Source organism: Pseudopodoces humilis, chromosome 16 (assembly GCF_049639895.1).
Source record: "Pseudopodoces humilis isolate 2021_Gansu_Grassland_sample_001 chromosome 16, ASM4963989v1, whole genome shotgun sequence".
NCBI classification, from domain to species: Eukaryota; Metazoa; Chordata; class Aves; order Passeriformes; family Paridae; genus Pseudopodoces; species Pseudopodoces humilis.
This window is the reverse complement of record NC_142215.1, coordinates 16,267,185-16,287,729: the sequence shown is the minus strand read 5'-3', so window position 1 is coordinate 16,287,729 and position 20,545 is coordinate 16,267,185. Positions and strand designations below refer to the sequence as shown.

The following is a 20,545-nucleotide window of genomic DNA, read 5'->3' as shown; positions in this document are numbered from 1 at the left end:
CCCATGTTTCTACACAGGAACTGCCCATTTTCCCTTAAAACAGATTGTATCGTAAAAGAGGTGCTTGTATTGACCTGGAGGGTTCAAAGCTAATATGCATTGACTTTATACTTATGTAATTGTCTTGCTAATTTTTGCTAATTAAACATTTTTTATAAATGTTGTTTTTAAAGACTTACTGCATATTGAGAAAATCAGTAGTTGTCACAGGTTTATTCTCACACCCACTTTGTGGCTGGGTTCCCATTGGTAGCATATAATTAATTTCATACTTTTATCTTTTTCTGCATGATCTTTTGATGTGTATTCCTTTCCCACAAATACATTCAGGTATCACTCTGTGTCTTGCTGCCTTTAATCCAGTGTTACTGGGAGCTTGATGTGGGGCTGACTGTGAGCCTGTCTTCTGTGCTGCTCTGTATTGTTGATGGAATATTGTAATCCTGACACGCTTAGTCAAAGAGTATGTATGGAAAGTGAAATCTGAAAAAAAAAAATCAATTCATAATTGCCAAAAAAATCCTAGGAGCACTTCAGTACTTTATTTCAAAACTTCTGTATTTTAGGTTGTCACTTGAGTTGTAGTTGTCTAATCAAAATGTGATGAGTAATTTAATCTGCACTTTCATACACCTTCGTATTTTGGGTATTGATTAGTCATATGTATTCAGTGCTTCAGATGCCTGATCTTGAGGTGCATTGAGAATTTGTAAATTGATAATTTCTTTCTGAGGATCTGAGTCATGTACCTTATAAAGTTACATGACCTTTGCAGGCTTTTCACTCTTGAATGAAGCCTGCAGCATGGAGTGTAGCAGAATGAACACTATTAAACAATTACTAGCACAGAAAGGAAATCAAAGCTGAAGAAATAGTCTGATACAGCAGTGTCAGTGTTCTACCTTTGAGTGGAACAGATTAGATTTCTCAGTGACTCAGCTTCAGGACTGAGACCATTGTGAGAACCTGGCTTTAAAGAACTAACAATGAGGTGACTTTTCAGAAGGCTTTTGAATTCAAGACACCAATTTGATTTGTGGTTTTTAGTGTTCTGTTGGGGTTTTTTGTTTGGATTTTTTGTTTTGGGTTTTTGTTTTGTTTTGGGTTTTTTTGTTTGTTTGTTTTTATACATTCCCAGAATTATATTCTGCTTCTGTTTCAGAAGTTACACATCAGAAAGTTGGAAAAAGAGGTGTATCGTTACCACTGTGCAATTCCAAGAGGCAGAAGAGCAAACCTTATTGTTACCAACAGGTATTAAATTTTAAATGCTTTCTAAGGGCTTGACATGATTTCAGCTTGGGGATTAGACATCTGGCTAAGTCTAAACTGATTGCTGTTCTCTGCCTATCTATTTTCCTTCTCTATTTTCTTTTTGATTTTTTAAATATTTTATTTTGATTCCTTAATGGAAAATGTAATTTAGTTGTGATGTCAGTGCTGGATACTAATTTGGGAAGACAGTTTACTCCGAGACCACTGACCTTTTCATCACAGTGGAGGGAAATTGATTTTTTTTTTCCTCTTTGTTTTTGCTTTTTAAAATTAGCTTGTTATAAGTGTTTGCAGTCAGTCTAACAGTTTGATAATACATGTTTACAATATTGTTAATTAAAGAATATTCTAAATGAAGTCTTAAGTCTTTGTATTAGCATGAAAATTATTATTTAACTCATCTGACAAGTTTCAGAATTCAAGATGTTGGCAGTCTTGAGTCTGAGGACTCAAAACTTTCTAAATATGTTTAGATGATGAAAAGGATTATGATCTCCACATTCCACAGGTCACCAGTTTGCACCTTGCCTGAATGTGTGAGAGAGGCTCATCCATAACACCATGGAGGCTTCCCAGTGTGTTTTTTTAAAAATGACCAGCACTCCTCAGAATTCAGGCTGCAGATGGACAAGATTTCAAGGCACTGACAAAGGCCATGAATGATAATTGGGCAATTCAGTTATTTGCAGCCTTAGACAAATGTGCACTTTTCTCCTAATCCCAGTTCTTGGCCTGCTCATGGTGTGTGATGTCTTAGATCACCTATGACTTTAAAGACTGAGTGATTGGCTCAGAATGTATTAAGGAAATATGGGTCCACTGTGACTGAGAGGATACTTTTAATCTGCATTAAAAATGCCTTCTTAGACAAATGTTTTCATTTTGTTTAGTTTTTCTAGCAAAGTTCTAGTCACAGGGAGAAATTGAATAAGAACTTTTTTTTTTTTTTACAGGAGAGTGATATATGTGAAAGAAGTGGAAATCTTAGGCCATTTAACAACAGAGTGGGATTACTTATTTGAAGAATTCACGCGTTATCCCTCCTATGAAGCAAATATTTTAAAAATTACTGTTTTGGTAAGAAAAGCATGTCAATTTTCTTCTATTAATACCCACTAGAGGTCCAGACATGCTTTTAACTTATTTATGGTCCTAACTGCTAACTTAGGGACTATGTGATGTGATTTACTGAAAGTTTCTTGAAATTATGATAGCTGGGTTAGACAGAGAGCATGTTGAAATCTAACCTGAAGTTGGCATTCAAACCATTTAAGTCTGAGATTGTGCATTCTTGTTTTGTGAGTCATCTGAATTACATTTTTGTTCCCCTCTGCAGCAGGATCAGAAGATGTTCCAAAGAAAGGACAGTACAGGTCATGAATGTGTAAAGACAGTTCAGCTTCAGGATGAAGCTACAGCAAGGGTATATATTTTTTTTATTTTGATCTTCTTTTCTTATAATATTGTTAGCAGTTGTTGAAATTCAGCATGTAAAAAAGATGGTAATGTCCAGAGACTTGTTAGAGAATAGAGAATGGGCCTGAGGACCATTTACCATAGTTTTGCATTGAAAAATTTGTTTTACCAAGAGAATGATGAGACCAGATAGTCCAAAGCATTAAAGAGAGTTTATGCAATACTAATTTAACGTTGAAGCTACATAGTCTTAGGGCTTGTATGTTAAAGCTCATTAAAGAAAAAGAATTCCAATATCTAAAGTAGTAGGTTGTATTAAATTCCCTATGGTCTGTAGGATTCCACATACCTCCTCATTATTTCAAGATCACCTAAGCCAGTACAAGTGGACCTTGTATCAAAAGGTTTACTTGGATTCCTCCCTCCCCACACGTAGTTTTTCTACCATTTATCTCCAAATGTTTGTTCCTGTTGGTACTGGGGAGGCTGGAGTATTTTGTGAGCTTTGCTCCTGTGGATTGTTGGATCTTGTAGGTAATTTACCTGAGGTGATCTATCAATTTGGATAAATTCCAGGGCACTTAAAGAATAGAAAAATTTTCCTAGGAAACCATGTGTGTTACTGTAGCATTGTATCAGGTGATGAGAGAGGAGGTGTTCTCCCTGATACCAAATGTGAAATCAATTAGATACACAGTGTCTTGGAAGCATGCTTGAAATTGTAGCTCCAGTAAATGGCAAGTCAGCAGATGGAATCAGAATCCGGGCCAAATTGCTGCTATTAAATTGATTGATCCTCCTAAAAGAATAGGTTAGGCTGGGGAGGAAAGAATTGCTATAATTTTGAGGCACTTTATATACTGGAAGAGTCTATCTTAGTTCTTTACTGTGTCTTGCCTAAAACAGTTCCTTCAGCTTTCTCTTACAACATGTTGTCCAAATCACTCTTGGAATTAAGTAATTTAAATTCTTTTAGTTTGTCTGTATCTTAATGGCATGGCTAAAGCTGGAGCATTACACAAAACACATAGGTCACACTAGAAGGATGCTTCCTTGCATTTAATTACCTTTTTTGGTATTATTTCCTAACTGCACTTTCCTTTGTTAATGTTTATGCTGGTATCTATACATTAAAATCTGATTTTTCTGCTCTCAAGTGCAACACTCCCTACCCATTTACTTTTTGTGGATTTCTGTTTCATCAGTTGAATATTGTGCATGTGAATCAGGAGCTAAGAATCTGACTTAGACCAGCCTGTGTGTGTGGGTTTACATGTTTGTTGTATTAATTATGTTTTAGTAACATCTTATGGAAGGAAAGTGCTACCTGCTTTAATTGTTTTGTGCTTTCACTGTTGTTTACAGAGGGTTTGTTGTGCCATTCAGGAAGCCCAGACAACACGAAAACAAGAGAAGCTGGTAAAGAGAGCATCCTTGCAGTTGAGGAAACCTTAAATGCTGTCTTGATAATGATAGGATTTGTTTGGTTTGACGTTTGGTATGCAATTCTCCCTAAAATTGATTAGAAGCAACATGGAAACATTGGGAAAAAAGTAAAGATAAAATATCTGAAGTCTTCTTTCAAAGTTGACAGCCATTTACATTTTAGTATTAGAAGTTATGCATCTTTTGGAAACAATAGATTTCTAACATGTGCATTTCAGTTTAAAAATTGCAATTTTTGATAAAACGTTTCCCCACTCTGAAATTTTATTTTCTGCCTTTTTTAATGTCAGAAGTTCTAAAATGAAGTTATCTTATTTGCACTCTAAGGTTCTAGTTTACAGAGTGGTGGTAGTAGTTGTGGTTCTGGTGTTTTTTCAGATGAAGTACTTTTGTTCATGATTGGAACAAATTAAAAACTATTTTAGACAACATTCAACATTCTCCATTACTGTACACAATTTAGCTAATATGATTTCATCTCTGAGAGTTTAGTATTAAAAAATACTGCATTGAAGCAATGTAAATATGAGTGTATATGAAAGAAATAGGCTATTGTCTGGAAATGTTTACTGTGGAATGTTGTCACATTGTAAATGAAAATTTGCACTTTAAAAATGGAAAATGTTATTCACCTGTCATTTGCCTGTTTATGGTTTTGGTTATGTCACTGTAGGCTAAAGAATTTTCTAGGAGGAACAGCACACTGGGTTTAGAATTGTTTGTCTAAAACATAAATCTAAGAAATTAGGTGTCCATATTTCAGTGTATAGTTACTCCACTGGAAGAATGCCATCTTAGTAAGTTAAAACTCCTGATGCAACGTTTGTTGCAGTTGTTTGTTTGCAGTTTCTCTTCCTGAAGGCTGTTAGCATTCAGTTTAACACAACACTTAAACACAAAGTGTATGTCTGGTATGAATAATACCATGAAGTTCCTTGAGACAAGTTCCTTTCTTAACATGAGGCACATTCATAGGTAACCGAGTCAAAAACTATATGAGCAAACAGATTTGAGTTCAGTGATCAGTGAGCTGAGAGTTTTTGCTGTCAGTCTTTGGCTATCAGGTAAGAAAATCAGTGTCCTTGTGAAAACTCATGCAAATTTAACCTTTCCAATTTCCTTTTCTTGGAAAGAATAATTTCTATTTCTTACTTCTACTTTGTGTTAGATAATAGCTGTAGATACAAACTTGGTGAACTAAAATGACAATATTTTTCTACAGATCCATACAGTGCACCAGGCCTTGATTTTTAAACTCTACACTTAAGGTCCGGTGCATTGTATAAATGCACTCTTAACATGTACCTGTGAGGTCACCAAAGTTGGAAAGCTTAAGACATTTGAAAGCAAGCTGCCAAACATAGAACTTGTAGAGAGCATTGCACACATATTTTATTGTTGTTGTATGCGCATGGCTTTTAATCCACTTTGCTACATGGGAAAAAATGTGGTACAGCCTTTAATTCTGTGCCATCGCCTGTTTTCTAGAAAGCTCTGCTCAAACAATAAATAAATTAGCTGTCCAGATTGTATGTATATCAAGTTTATGTTTTAAAAAAAGGCAATAAATTTTTATATGCAAGCATTTGTACTATGATTTAAAGTTTTGTTGCTTCTCAAGTGCATAATGTGCTTTGGTTTGCCTCATGTCACTGACACTGTGTGAAAACAATTGGAGTACCAAGGTACTGCAAAAGAGCAGTTTTTGCATCTTGTTTTCTGACATTTAGGGACAGTTGTATGTGTACTGCCTCTTAATTCACACTTGAAAATAGTTGTTACATTAGTCTACTTGTTGCATATTCAGACAGTATCATGTGCCTGTTTTTAGGTGAATTGGAGTTAAAACTGTTCTGAAGACACCTTTCTGACTCCAGTCTTCTGCTTAATTCCCTTATATACTTCCTCATGTGTTTGGTAAACTTTCTGGCTTGAATTGTAAAGAGTAGATATTTAATTTTCTCACTTTATATGTGATTAGGCTGAACGAAGAAACTTCCTATTTAAAATAGTCTGAAGAAGCAGTAGTTTTTATTTTGAAATGCACATCTTTGCTGTTTGGGTTGCTAGCTGAATTTGAACTGGCAGATGACCTCCAGCTGGAGTGATGAATGACCTTCCTTACCACTTGGAACAAGAGGACATGAGAGAGGAATTCCATTTCTTGCTTAAATGAAGATGAATATTTGGGATGAATAGGTTTCCAGTTGCCTCTAGTATTCCATTCCACTTTACCATGTCTCCTCCTGTCTCTGTTTTTAAAGTGCCCTTTGGCATAGCTGCATCCTCTGCTGCTGCAAATGCTGTTGACTCTACCTGAGCTTTGCTCTCTGACTTTGGGAACTTTCTTTTCCTGTTCCCTGACAGTTCTTTTCCTTAAGCTGCTGCATTTTCTTGAAGTTCTGCATGAGGAGGTTAAGGGACTGCCCTAATCCCTCTGCTCCCAGCCCTGGGAAATGGCCTGACTAGCTCCAGTCCACTGGGGCAGGGGGAGAGGATTCGGCAAGGACAAAGATAAAAGACACAGGAGGCTCTCTCTTCCTGTCCCAGTTTATTCATGGAATGAACTCCAGGGAAAAAAAGAGACCGAGGGAGAAATGGTGGGGTTTTTAAACTGAGGGAAAAGGGAAGGGGGAAAGCAGGGGAAGGAACCAACAAACCACAGACCCAGGGGTTGAGCAACAGGGAAAAACCACTTAGTGTAACATCCTAGTGCAACACAAGGGATCAAGGAGAGTCTCTTGTCTAGTCCCTATATGTGCCCAGCATAGGAACAACTGCAGAATTAAATCCTGTTTGGATGATCTGTTGGGGTTAGAGGATAACAGTATGTTTTCAGACAATCTTGAAGTGATGAATTTCAGGCAAGTGCTGTGATGCAAGTGAAAAGCTTTTTAAAAGATTTTTGTGTGTTTCAGGTTTTTTGTTGTTTGGCGTTTTTTGGGGTTTTTTTTCATTTTGTTGTTGTTTGTTCTGTGTTTCATTTTGGTATTTTTAAGTATGTTTTTCCATACCCTAAAGATTTTATGCCTCTGCAAAGCTGTTGAGTTTTTCAGTATTACTGAGCACACCAGGTTGTCAAGCTGTTGACATCTCCCTAGCCTTTTCCTTTCAGTGAGCACCCAGAAGCCTTTTGCTGTCTGAAAGACCATTTTTTACTGAATATTAAGGCAGCAAAATAGGTGTTAATTAGAAGTCCAAGCATTTAGGTCAGGCCTGGGTCCCTGCTTCGCTTCAGTTACCCCTTTGCATTCTGGCTCGTCATAGGCTTCTCCAGCTCTTCAAAAGCGTTTTTTTTTCTCACAGTGTGGATGAATGTTTAATCTTTGTGACTTTCTCAGTCTGTTGCTCCAGCTGTAGCCTCCTGAAACCCTTCTGAAAGTTGCTCTGTCCTTTGTGCCATGCCCTCCATGCGCTGGCATGCTCAGCTGTCCCCTAGGTAAAGAACAGTACAGCTTTCCTCCATGCAGATCTATGACCTAGCAACCATTTAAAAAAGACAGTAGCAGCAAAATGATAATACAGTCAAGCTGTTTCTTTGAAAAACACATTAATATGCTTGTGCTTACATTTTTAGAGCCACTTAGTTCTTTAAAAAAAGAGAGAATGACGTGAGAACTTTTGAGTAGATAATGGCTATATGTGCTTCACAGGATAGTGCTATCAATTCCACTTAACTGTGAGCATTTTAATTTTACTTGGATAATTTATCTTGAGTTTCTGCCCAATCTAGAGATGAATAAATATTCATATGCTGAAATGTTGTATTTTGAAAATGCAATCTGCATCTTTACTAATTTCTTACATGAGCTTTGTCCATTTTGCTGTTAACTGTTTAAGGGGATTTTAGGCTCTTTTTCAATCAGAATTTTATTGGATTTTATTTAGACCTTTTCCTCTCAAAGTGACCCTATATTTATTGAATACTGCCAGTCATTCTCTACAGAATTACAATAAGCCAACCACTTACAAGTACTTACGTGGAATTTAAAAAAAAACAAATAGCATCATGCCATTCTTAAAACCCCTCAGATTGTGGAGTTTTGTTGCAGTTGTTTGCAGCCTGAGTCCACGTGGTCCTGGACAGCACTCTCTGGCTGCCTATGCCTGGGCTCTGCAGTCTCAGGAGATGCTGCTGATCTGGGATTCTGTCACAATAGGAAACATAAAATACCCCCTCTCCCACCAACACCAAAGAAAATTATCCTGCAGATGAAGTTTTGTGTTCCCAGTGATAAAGTATATGCATCAAAAGAACTTCATACCTCTCACCATCACATTTAACCATTTTCTCAAAATTTAAAGGGCCTGGAAGATAGTTTGGTTTTTTTGTAGGCACAGAATAGGGAGCAGTTTAGTAGTAAGAGAATAAATAGTTTTGAAGGGGATAAATTGTGAAGTTGAATGAGGGGATAAGTAATTCAGCTTAACAATTCAGCATCAACTGATGCTGATGAACATCCAGAGTAACTATTCTCTAAGTTGAGGTGGAATTTAAAAAATAAAACAGCATATTGCTTTAATCAACTTTGAGTTAATGGCAAAGATGTTTTAAAGTTGGACACTCAGTGTAGCCCAGCAGAAGTCTGTGTGGAATGATACAGATGTCAGGGTTGCAAATGAAGGGATGCAGCTCTGAGTTGTTGTTCCAGTAGTTACCCACAAGGTGGGGGAATGAACCTTTGTATTTTACTGCTGTTGACTTACATCTTTCCTGCCCACCCTCCTCCTGCCTGGATACCACACCTAAAGTCACCTGCTTGATGTGGTCAATGCAGAGCATGGAGCAGAAAATCAGAACCTGTCAGAAGCTTTTCAAGCTGTAGATCCAAATCTGGAGTTTTACAAGTGTTGAAAAACTATACTACAATGATCATTCACATGTTATTTCTTATTTGCACACAGTGTAATAAATAATCTGAATTGGTGCAGATTTCCATGAGTACAGATTTCTTTAGTGGGGAATGTTTTAGTGTAAAAGCTTTTCTGTGTGGTTTTTACTTACATGTTTATTCTGTTAATGGTATTATTGATCTGTAGGTGGCTGCATAACAGGCAATGTCCTATTTTCCCTCTCTGTATCTAATAAATTCAGGGAGATCTAAAGCAGCCCAAGAAGCCATCAGAGAACTCTTTAACAAGGTTGTGTACTTCGTGCTGTTTAGCTAAAATTAATAGAAATCTAATTTTTCTTAGTATCTTATGGTAAATACTACAGCTGTTTCAAGTTATATTTGAAACTCTAAGAGTAATACTTGAAAACAAAGATTAAAAATCAGAAATATTATTCTGTATTTTGGTCATGACTTCTGCTTCTTGCTTTAGAGATTGCCACTATGAACTGCTGATAAAGAAAATGATAAAGAAACTGTGTGGTTCAGTTGTAGGAGCCAATCTCCTGAGCTTCCAGGGCTCAGTGTTGTGGATGTTCCTTTTTAGCATGCAAGAACTTAAGACTCATAAGCTCATTTGCTCTTTTTGTGTCTGTATTGTTTGTTACAAGTCTCTTTTTTTGTCTGGGTTTAGGATCCTGTCCAGTTCATTCTTTCTAAAGATCTCTCCCAGTTCTTTGCAAAGTAAGGCTACCTAAATGTTTAATAATTTGGCTGGATCTTTTACAGGCAAAAAAATATTTAGTGAGAGAAAATATTCCTGGAAGGGCATATGGGAGAAAAGACAGTCTCGATTGTAGAGGAATTACACATTTTAAACTATGATGGATTTAAACCAGGCTATTTCTGGTATTATCAGGCAAAGAGTGCTGTCTGTGCTGGGTTCTGAGGGCTGCTTAGATCCTGCTGCCATAGCTCACAATTTCTTAACCTTGCAGCTTTTCGGGCTTGCAGGCCAGGGCTGAGAACTGAGGAGAAGGCAGGAAGGAAGGAGATGAGGCACTTGCAACGAGATTGCTGCCTTACTCCTTTTGTAGACTCTGTGTAGCTGCTCTCATCCTAGCCAGGAGGAGAAAATAGCTTGTGACTTTGTGGTCCATCTAATGAATCCTGGGTAGCCAACAAATAACATAGGGATTGTGTTTTAGTTCCCAGTTTGGTCTTTTTATTCATGGAATTCTGCTGGACACTGTGTCTGTGTCAATATTTGCCCTTTTTTGGGGAAGGCTTTAAGGCTTCCATTGGCACAAAGGCAAACTGAGCCAGCTGTGATGGCCCTGACACACTTGAGATAACCTGAGTAACAAATTCTGGATGACCCCTCCTTTCTTTCTAATTATTTGTGTGGCCCTTGCCTGAGTAGTCTGGTGACATTTGAAGGATTTGGGATCTTAGAACAAAGGAAGAATGGAGAATGAAAAGCGGAGAAACCAGGACAGGCCAGGAGACTTGAGAATCATGTTCTAACTCCAGTACTTGCTCTCTGTGATCTATACTCAAAGTTTAAAACCTTAATATAAGCTAGATGTCATAAACATTTCTATTTGACTTGTAAGATGTTCTTTAAAACTTTGCCTTAGGTAGAGGTAACACTTTTTTTTTTGTCATAGATAAAAGTCAATGGAGGAATTATTCAAGTTTGCTTTGTAGATGTATTACATGTTCTACCTCTAGCTCTTGTGTTTCTGTTTCATTGCAAAAGTTACAAATGCTAAAGAATTAGTAGGTGTTTTTTAACTCAAGTTAGTTACATGCTGAAATGGGGAGTTTCATTCAAATGAAGTTTTAATTGAAAAGTGACTCCTTTCCACAGTGTTTTCATTTTTGTTGACACTGAAGAATTGAGTGCCAGAAGAGAAATAAAAAAAAATTCAGCTGGGAGCTGAAATAGTCTGGTTTTGAAGTGTTCCAGTGCTGGCTGATACAAAGTTCAGAGTCTTTATTGCTTCTGTTCTTCTCTGTATTCTGAGGTCTGTGACCTGCTTCTGGGGTGGATCTATAATGCTGCCATTGGCAGAGTGGAGTCAACAGAATGCCTCAAAACCAGAGGCAGGAAGCAAAGAAAGGAGTGAAATTCTAGCAGAGAGGCTGTTGGCAGGCAGGCTATTGATTAATCCACCAGCAGATACACAAGTGTGTGGCATTTTCAAAGGCCTCTGCCAGATGAGCAACAAGTAGGCAGTTAAACCTCCAAGTCCTTGCAATGACATTAGTCAAACTGATGCCAGTGGGCAGTAAATGGTTTAGATCCAGTCACCAGTGTACCTAGAGAAGATAAATCGATACAAAAGCTATGCAAGATGAGGTCTGTCAAAGGTGTGAGTGTACCTACACACTTGGGAGCAGGACAGCCATCCACTGGCTTTCCAAGGAGTTTGGGAAGAAAGACGTCTTCACATTTCATGTTTATAAATATACATAGAAAATGGTGTGAGAGCACAGCGTGTATCTGAACTGGGGCCACCTGAATTTCTGGCAGTTCAGTTAAGAGACTTATTGTGTGTTTTCAGTGGAACCTGAAATAGATTCAGTTCGTGAGATACAAAGCAATAGAGGACAGAAGAACAGCATTGTCCTTGCAACACAGGTGAATGCTTTTATTACCAGCTTTTCTTGAGAAAATATGCTTCTCTTTAAGCATCCAGGTGGAGATCATAGCATAAGTGATTGCCTGCATAATATATTGTTGAGCTATTCCACCAGGCCTATTCTGTTACAGGTGATAAGGGTTGGGAAAAACCTCTTATAATTAAGACAATTACAAACCCCATTTTTAGCATTCACTCTGAACTGAAATGGAGAGGGGGAAGCATAATATAGTCTTACATTTCTTCTGTGAAGTTACAGTGAATGTTGTAAGAGTGGATGAATCATAAGGAAAATGTCTTCTGTATCTCTGTTCTGAAACTTGTAAATACTGAAAGATTCATGTGAAAGATGAAGGTGCTATGTGCTAATGAGTACTAATTCATATGGTCTGTATTAGAATATAGTGGTGATGTTAGAATATGAAATTAAGAGAGTTTTATGTCTTTTACAATCCTGTCAGCTTATGGAAGCTAAGTGACATACAGGATGAGGTAGCTGAGACCTCCAAAGAAGTTGTGACAAGCGTAGTGTGCTATGGAGCATAAAAACCATTCTGAGCTTGGAGCTTCGTGAGAGTAGCAGACTTCAGCAAGAAGACATATGGAAGGTATCTCAGCCACTTGATAAGCAGTGCTGCAGCCACTGATCACAATAATTTAAAGTTTCCTTTCCCAGGTGGTTGACTTAGGCACTTGCTTTTCACTGAGAAAGGCAGAGCTGGGGATGACAGTGCTACTTTGGGGTTGGTGTACATTGACTTTGAGGGTATCTCCAGCAGAGTTTTTATGTGCTTTTTAATGCCTCACGCTTTAATACTCTGGCTTCCCATCTGGCAAGTGGGATTGCAATGCTTTTGTAACTGACTGGTATTTGATATTTAAAATTGTCAAGTAATCAAATGTAATTAATGTAAATACTGTTAACTCCAGTTACATCTCTCTTGAAGTGATTCTGTGCATTGACATAACAAGTATGTCAGTAACAAGGGATGATAGATGTTTGTCAGTCCTTTGATGTTTTATAAACATCAGAAAATATTAATCCCTTTACACACGTTCATTTTCACTGATGCTTGTAAACTAAAACATGCCAAATATATCTATCTCTTCATACACCTTGCCCCTTTCTTCTGTAACAGTTAGAGTTCCTGTGGCGCACTTTAAAATACAATAATAATTGCTGCACAATATTTTAATAAAAACATTCCCTGAAATCTTAGCAGCTGGATTGTGTCAAACTTGAATTACATTTTTTGAGAAATAGGTTTACAGTGATTCTTTGCTATCCAGACCTCCTACCACTGCTTGATCAGATTTAGTTCCCTATTGCAGTAGCACACAAAATTGGAATAGTTGTTTTTTGAAATGTGTTTTTTCAATTCTAGTAAAAGTTTAAAACTTAAGAATTTTTTGCAAAGTTGACTGAATGTCTTGAGCCGAGTCTCTCGGGGATGGCATAAAAATTAAACACACTGGCTTGTTAGCCTTCCAAATAATGTATGCAAAAAATTCAGGAAAGAGTGTTCTCGTTCAGTTTTTATAAATGAAATATTGTGTTTCTATTTGTTAATGGGAGGGAAATCAGATTAATTAAAAGGGTAAATATGTTGACACATTGATTTGAAGAAGAGTTGCTTGGGTTCAGTTAAAAAGTGAAATCAAAACAAGAGACTTCTCTCCCTCTTCCCTCGATGAAGTGGATCAGAACACCAGCCTCCCACATCTCAGGTAATCATATGCTGATGAAACTTTTCTTTCTTTGATTGTATCATGAAACATTCAAAACTTAGAGATTTTGTCCTAATGGTTGCTGAAGGAAAAAGCAAAAAAGGAATTACTCAAATAGGAAATTAGATTTTTTTTGAAGTTGTGAATCTAAGCGGGGTTTTAGATTCAACCTGCTCCTCTTACATTTCCCTATTAAGCTTTCAGAAAAAAATTGTCTGCTGAGTATGTCAGTCTTTACATGCTACTGTGGAACGGAGAACGTGAGGCAATGCTGAATTCTCCTCAAGATACCAATATTCCAGAGAGGCTGGAGCTATATTTCTCCTGTGTGGGTGTTTGAGCATTTGAATTGGCCATCTGTAGGGACAGCAAACTGTTTCAACTTTGTTTTCTTCTTTGTGAGATATTTCTGTAACAGTCTGAGAATTAAAACAGAGTTCTGATCTGCAGAGGAAATGGAGATGACTAGCTGTTCCTTTTTAGAAAAGATATAATGCTTATCTGAGAATTTTCCTAAGAACTTTAGAAGCATAGTAAATAGAAGCAGTGAATATTTTTAGGTTATATTTAAAATCAGAGCTCTTTATTTTGTGCATTTGGAAGTCTACACTGAGTTAGTTAAAATCATAGCTTTGTGATAATAAGCAAATCCCTCCAAAGATTTTTCACAAAGCTTAAAAAAAAGCCTAAAACTTTTAAAACCCAAAAATTAGCTACATGTATTTCACTTGTTTCTATCTTTACTATTGTCAGTGCTAAACCAGTGAGCACCATTTATTATACTTCTATTATACCTTCTGACTCAACATGCTGAAATTCACTTTCTAAGGCATTTATTTCATATATGCTGTAAGAAAACTGGCTTCTGCTCTGTTTATGCTCATATTATGATAAGTAGTTTTCCCCAGACTTATTTCTAGTTCACAATGAAGCTCACCGAAATTCTCCTGTGTAGAGCTTTTACAGGTATGGGTCCATTAGTGAGCCATCATGATGTGTAAAAGCTCCATGGCTTGCCTGGTCATGAAAAACTCTCAGTTACAGAACTTTCTGCTTGTGATAGTTCCTTATCTATCTCAATTGTCTTTCTTTCCAAAGAGACAATGATTTGAGGTTTGCTCTAAACATAATGTAAATGATCGATGGCACCTGACAGTTGCCATTGTTTATCCAAACAGAATATTCCTGGAGGAAGGTCTGAACAATCAGTCTGGGGTTCAGTTCTGTTCTGGGCTGAAACTAGTTTTGTACACAGTATGCACTTTTCCTCCTGACCACCTAGAAAAGTGCTTTTCAGTGATGTTACTTTTCAGTAGGAAATGTTAGCACTGGCAGTTCTAAGAAACAAATTGTGATAACCAAATTGTAACTACCTTGCAAAAACTTTGTTGCTCAAAACAAGCCTCTAGAGGGGGTGATGCTGTTAATGAAACCTAATGATAAAATTACCTTAAAAACAAGTTTTCCATGGTTTGGTATTAAATTCCCCCACACAAGAACCTTGTACTCTATCTGTGTTATATGTTAGATCACCATTCTTGGCAGTGGCTCATTTAAGGAGATCCAGAAATGTTGAGAAAGAACCAAGCTGTCTTTTCTTCTGGTCATATTTATTTGAAATTTAAGTGTTGTAGAGAGACAACTGCTGAGTAGCTATTTTTGTCAAGGTCCACATTCCCATTGCACATAGGCAGCAAGAGTGGAAGCTGTCTTAGGGAGACATGGTTCTACATGGAGCAAAATGTTTGTAAAAAATATCTTCCAGGCTGGATCCTGCATTAGCCTCAGGAGAGAAACTAGCAATAAGGTGCCATTAAAGGGATTAAGGAATTAATCCCTGGTTTGTTTGCTTTGTTTTTGTTGAATGTTCATGTTTATTTAATGAAGTTCAATTAGCAGACTGTGGCAATTCGATCTTGGTTAATTTTCTATCAAATGTGTGAAAACAGGAGCACATAGTGATTGGGTTTGTGGGAATATGAACTTTTGAAAACCTAGAAAGAATTTCCTTATTTCAAGAGAATGTTTGTTCCAGTGATGGCAGCTGAATTTTGTATAACAGGGACAGTGCATGGTTTGGAGATTTCATTAATCAAAATGGGGTCATTTAAAACCACATTTGTTGTGAATAATTACTCTGTTTCTGGTGATCAAGATACACACAGACAGGTAAAAAAAAAAAAAAAGGGCAGTATCTTTCTATGAGGACAGTAAGTCCTACATGCACACCAAGCATATCAGAGCAGTGGCACTGTCACAATAAAGCAAATACACTGCTCAAATTTCACAAAAGGTTTCAGCATTAGCTGGTGCTTAATCTGTTACAGAAAGAACCTTTGAATTTTCTGTTGTATTGCATCTGAGAAAAGCATGGTCAGAATTTTTATTGATTTTGAGTAACTCCAAACTACTGTAGAGGAGACACTAAAATTCCAGGTTCCACATTTGTGACATATTGGGCTCCCACCCAGTATGTTTACAGCTGGATGTGAAAAATGTTATTTGGTTTTGATTGGAGTAAAAAGGAGTGCTATAGCTTCAATGAAGCTTTCAGAATTATCTCATTAATTATGAAGGGATGTGTAGCCATATGCTCAAATGGCTGACTAAGCTTGAATACCTCCCAGTCCTGCTGGAGCCCTTGAAGGTTGTTGAACTAAATGTAAACTTCCTTTTTTTCCATCATTCCATCCCCCAACATTTGAGCTACCATAAACTGATCCAAATCTGAGATCTGACGCTGCACTTCCAGCGTTGTTTTCATCGTAAAGAGCAAGAACCTAAGTGAGGCATGATGTTTGAGTTGGAATCTGATTGCATCATTATAATTGAGGCCTTTCTGAACCTGAATCTCAGAATTCACAACAGCTGTCCTATTATTATGTTATATTCAGTATGAGTTGGGTCAGCAGGTCCCTTGTACCTTATTTGATTATAAGGAGTTATCTTTCATTGGTCCTTACAGGCTGCTTTTGCTGCACAATTCTGCTTTCTACTCTTAGTTTTTGCCTCTTCTCTCCTTCCAGCTGTCCACCTTGGACATGGCCTCATTCTTGGTGTTACAGGTGTCCAGTAGCAATTTTGCCAATTTTCAGGGCCAGTGATATCCTAACCACCAGTGAGAACATTGCACTGCAGCTGGAGTTGACAGCAGATACCTGGCAATTCCCCACGTGCCAGTCACTGCCATGCAAATACTGCTTTCACTGAGTGATCATCCTGCTGCTGATGGAGCTGAATGTTTGCCCACAGTCCTGTTGTGGCCTCACCACTGTTTATGCAGCTAAGCTTGTGAACAAAACAAGTAAGTGTTAAAAAAATCCTTCTCAGCCTGGTTCAGTTTTCTTGTCCAAGGCACAGTCTGGCCTTGCAGCCGGTGATACTGGCACAACCAAATGGTCAGCCTGGGGGCAGCAGGAAGCAGCCAGGTGGAATCCCTCCTGGGGCCAACATGAATATGAAGGTGCTGTCTGGAAGCATATCCTAAGCAAGACAAGTTAAAATGGTTTGCTTTGTGAACAAAAGTTCTCTCTGGTATGTGATGAGTTCTTTTCCTAATCAGCCATGATTAGGAGTACAGGAACTATATGTTATCTTTATAAGTGATGCCATATATCAGAGAGATACCAGATTACCTTCCTGTTTTCTCCTAGTGGAAACAGAGTGCAAGAACCCCAAAATTAATTAAAGAAAGAAGCTGGAGAACAGAGCTAAAACATATGTCTGGAAATTAAGGATCCAGCCAGCAAACTAAAAGCCTTTTAGTAGATACAGACACACCAGGGTAGCTAAAACATGATGATTCTACACACAAAAAAAAATACTGCATTTTGCAGTGTGAAAATTTGCAATAGGCTATACCTTTTGTGGTGAAGAGATACAAATTTTGCCCCTGTAAATTGATGCATTCCTGTACAAGTTGAGATGAATATGCATTAATGTAAATAATAAGATAGGCAGAACTTGCCATGAATTGTTTTGGGGTTTTTTGCACAAGTTTGAAGTGTGCCATAAATATCATATTTAGTAGTGTTGACAATTCCAGTACGTTCAGAGCCACTGTAAGGCAAAGCTGAAGAGCACCAAAGCTGTCTCCTAACTGTTCTGTAAGATAAGCTGAAAGATAATGTCACTGCTTCAGGGCTGGGGGAACATGAGGGGACAGTAGGATGAAGATGAATCAGCTGTGGCCATAGCACACCCAACTGCCTGTCCAGCACACCCTTTGTTATAGAAAACTTGCCAGAGATGATTTATAGGAGTGGTTTGATGTGGGAACTGGCAAGGGACAGGTCTGATTTCTGATTAAAACAAAAGACATATTTGATAAATAAATTAGGCTGGTAAGATAATCTGGTGAATAACTTGGAAATAGTATAATTTGTATCTGTGGTAATCTATTCCACAGCTCATATCCCAGCTGCTTGAGCAGCTCTTTGTGTGTATGCAGAGTTGATGCAGGTAGTGAAGGTGTATGATCCCAGTGACTTCCAGCCTTGCTGACTTGTAGTGTGGTTGTATCTGAGCCATAATTCATATTTGGCTTTCTACTGAAATAGCAAGTCTGAAGCTTTTATTCACATTCAGCAGCAAATCCAACTCTGTTTGCTCTACAGTTGCTGTCATCAGTCCTCTGCTCTGCAGTCCTCTTCTCTTTTTCTGCTTCCAAACATGCACACCAAAAAAGGCTGCTGAAGATATGATGCAGTCTCCTACTCTCTCTGTTTAAAAGCTATTTTATTGATAGCTATTTTATAGTAATATGTCAGATACTAAGTATCTGTTAAGCTGACAAGGGCTGTTTTCAGCTGTCCTGATGGTGCCTGGGGTGTAGATGCTGGTGGCAAAGCAGGCAAAGTGACACAAGCTGTTCTCCATGTCCAGCAGGAAGATTTTGCTAAGTGCTATTTTACTAAATGAATCTTGATTTTTTTACTGTAGCTGACACAGGAACCCGTGGCAGAGCTGCCATTTCAGTCACCCCATCTTATTCCACCCAGTGTTGGTCATTACCCCACAAGGAAAGGGAATTAATTTGTCCTGATGACTAGAGACAATTAGAAAGAAGAACAAGGAGCAACCATCCCTTCCCAGAAGTTATTGACTTACAGAAGGGATTGACTAGTTTCACAGCCAATACCCTGTAAATTAGGTGATGCAAAACTTGCTAGAGATTATAGTTATGAGGATAACCTAAAGATTACAAGATGGTGGTGGTGTTAAAAATGTGAGACCAAGTAGATTTCTGAGCACAGAGCTGGTAACTATCCTCTAACTGTGAATAAATGAAGCAACATCAAGATGAAATCTTAGTTTAGCACACATCTTAGTGTGCTAAAACACAGTGTTTTAGCAGCTTGTCTACATACCTGCATGTACTGTTACTGCTAATAGGAATTAAGAGAAAACATCAAGGAAGGCTGAAAAAAAGTTTTCCTGGTGCCTTAGTGCTCATTCCACAAGCTAATCTTTTGAGGCTGGTTTGGAGCCTAAAGTCGATTCTGTTTCTCTGAATGTGCATGAAGGAAGCAGACTTGGCTCTGGAGAGATCAGGGGAAGGAGCAGTCATGTCCTTGCATTTGTGCTCCTTGTAGCTTTAGAAAATGTTCCTTTTCCCAGAAAGAAACAGGGACATGGAACACAAGGAAAAGCTGCTTTGTGCAGATTTGAGGTTTTATGAGGCTTCTTCCTGTCCCTTCTCCCCATACGGGAGAGAAAAATGCAAAATGCAGAGTCTCTGTGTTATTGATGTGCAAGATAAATTTGTGATGTTGTCTGGCACTTTTTTGATGTGTGTGAGCCTACTTCCTTGGGCAAAGAAATCCAGTTCAGTAAGGACTTCATGCTCTATCAACAGGTATAAAAAGAAATAAATGAGAATTAACCAAGAAGGTAATTTTTCAGAAGTTCTGAAATATCACTGCTTTCAGGTAAGGTCCTTAGTAGGAATTTTTTTTTCCATTTTATATATAACATATGTATAAAAATGCAGTTAAATACTTATTTTATGATATTTTAAATAAAAATTCTTCCTTGATAATTTAAATAAAAATTCTCTAGGGTAACAGTGGCACAGAGGCTCCTTTGCAGGGGAGCTGGAGAAGGGGTGTGCCTGTTGCAGTTTGTTCTTCAGGCTGACAAATGTGCTTTCCTTTGAGCCAATGCAAATATATTTGGTGCCTGAACTACTACAAGCAGTTGTGTACCACAGTAAAATATCCTTCCAGCTCTTTTTGAAGAATACAGAACCAGACTCATTTTAGTAATGATAGGAATAGCATGCAAACATGAGCCAGCTGTGCCCAGGTGGCCAGGAAGGCCAAAGGCACCTGGCCTGGACCAGCCATGGTGTGTCCAGCAGGACCCATGCAGTGACCATCCCTCTGTGCTGGGCACTGCTGAGGCCACACCTTGAGTGCTGTGTCCAGTTGTGGACACTGAGGTGCTGGAGCAGGTCCAGAGAAGGGCAGCAGAGCTAGGAGGGGTCCAGAGCACAGGTCTCATAAGGAGCTGGGGGTGTTTAGCCTGGAGAAAAGGAGGCTGGGGGGAACAAGTGACAGAATGAGAGGAAGTGACCTCAAGTTGCACCAGAGGAAGTTTAGATTGGATGTTCTGAACACTTTCTTCAGGAAAGGGATTGTTGAGTGTTAGAAATGCCCAGGGAAGGGCTGGAGTCACCATCCTTGGAGCTACTTAAAGACATATAGGTAGATGTGGTGCTTTGGGACCTGGCACTGTGGTGGGCTCAGCAGCACTGAGTTAAGATTGAACTCCATGATCTTTGGGGGCTTTTCCAGTCTAAACAATACTATCATTCCATGACTCTAAATGACTGTGATGCTGTGTGCTTTTCAGCTCTCCAGCTGGCTAGAGAATGAGAAAAGGTAAAACTGGGAGTTGAGGGTGCTGGGGATGCCAGCTGGTTTTTAGCATCCTGATGCTTCCGTACACTATTTAGGTAAGAGAGGCAACTTGTGTTGCCTCCAGCCTGGGACAGCTTTGTTGCAGAAGACCAGTTGGCCAGGTTGTAATCCATCCAAGGTCTCACTGCAGCTCTGAAGCCTCCCCTGTGTTTTTCCTGCAGTACAGTACAGGCTTACCAGTCAAATGGTCATGAGCAGTGATTTCAGAAACAGCTTACAGAGCTACACAAACTTCTGGAGATGGAATGATACATTCTTTTTCTTCCCAAGACAGTAA

The 20,545-nt window shown here is 38.3% G+C and overlaps 1 protein-coding gene across 3 annotated transcripts in view; it reads left to right on the top strand.

Moving 5' to 3' along the window:
• VPS13C (vacuolar protein sorting 13 homolog C) overlaps positions 1 to 5,728 on the top strand; it is a 74,102-nt gene extending 68,374 nt beyond the window's left edge. For all 3 annotated transcript variants that reach the window (XM_014251177.2, XM_088063355.1, XM_014251178.2), the window contains 4 exons: positions 1,163 to 1,254; positions 2,229 to 2,352; positions 2,612 to 2,698; positions 4,057 to 5,728. In XM_014251177.2, coding sequence (XP_014106652.2) covers positions 1,163 to 1,254; positions 2,229 to 2,352; positions 2,612 to 2,698; positions 4,057 to 4,146 — 393 coding nt within the window. In that variant the 3' untranslated portion in view covers positions 4,147 to 5,728. The remainder of the gene's footprint in view (positions 1 to 1,162; positions 1,255 to 2,228; positions 2,353 to 2,611; positions 2,699 to 4,056) is intronic.
• Positions 5,729 to 20,545: the final 14,817 nt, after the last annotated feature.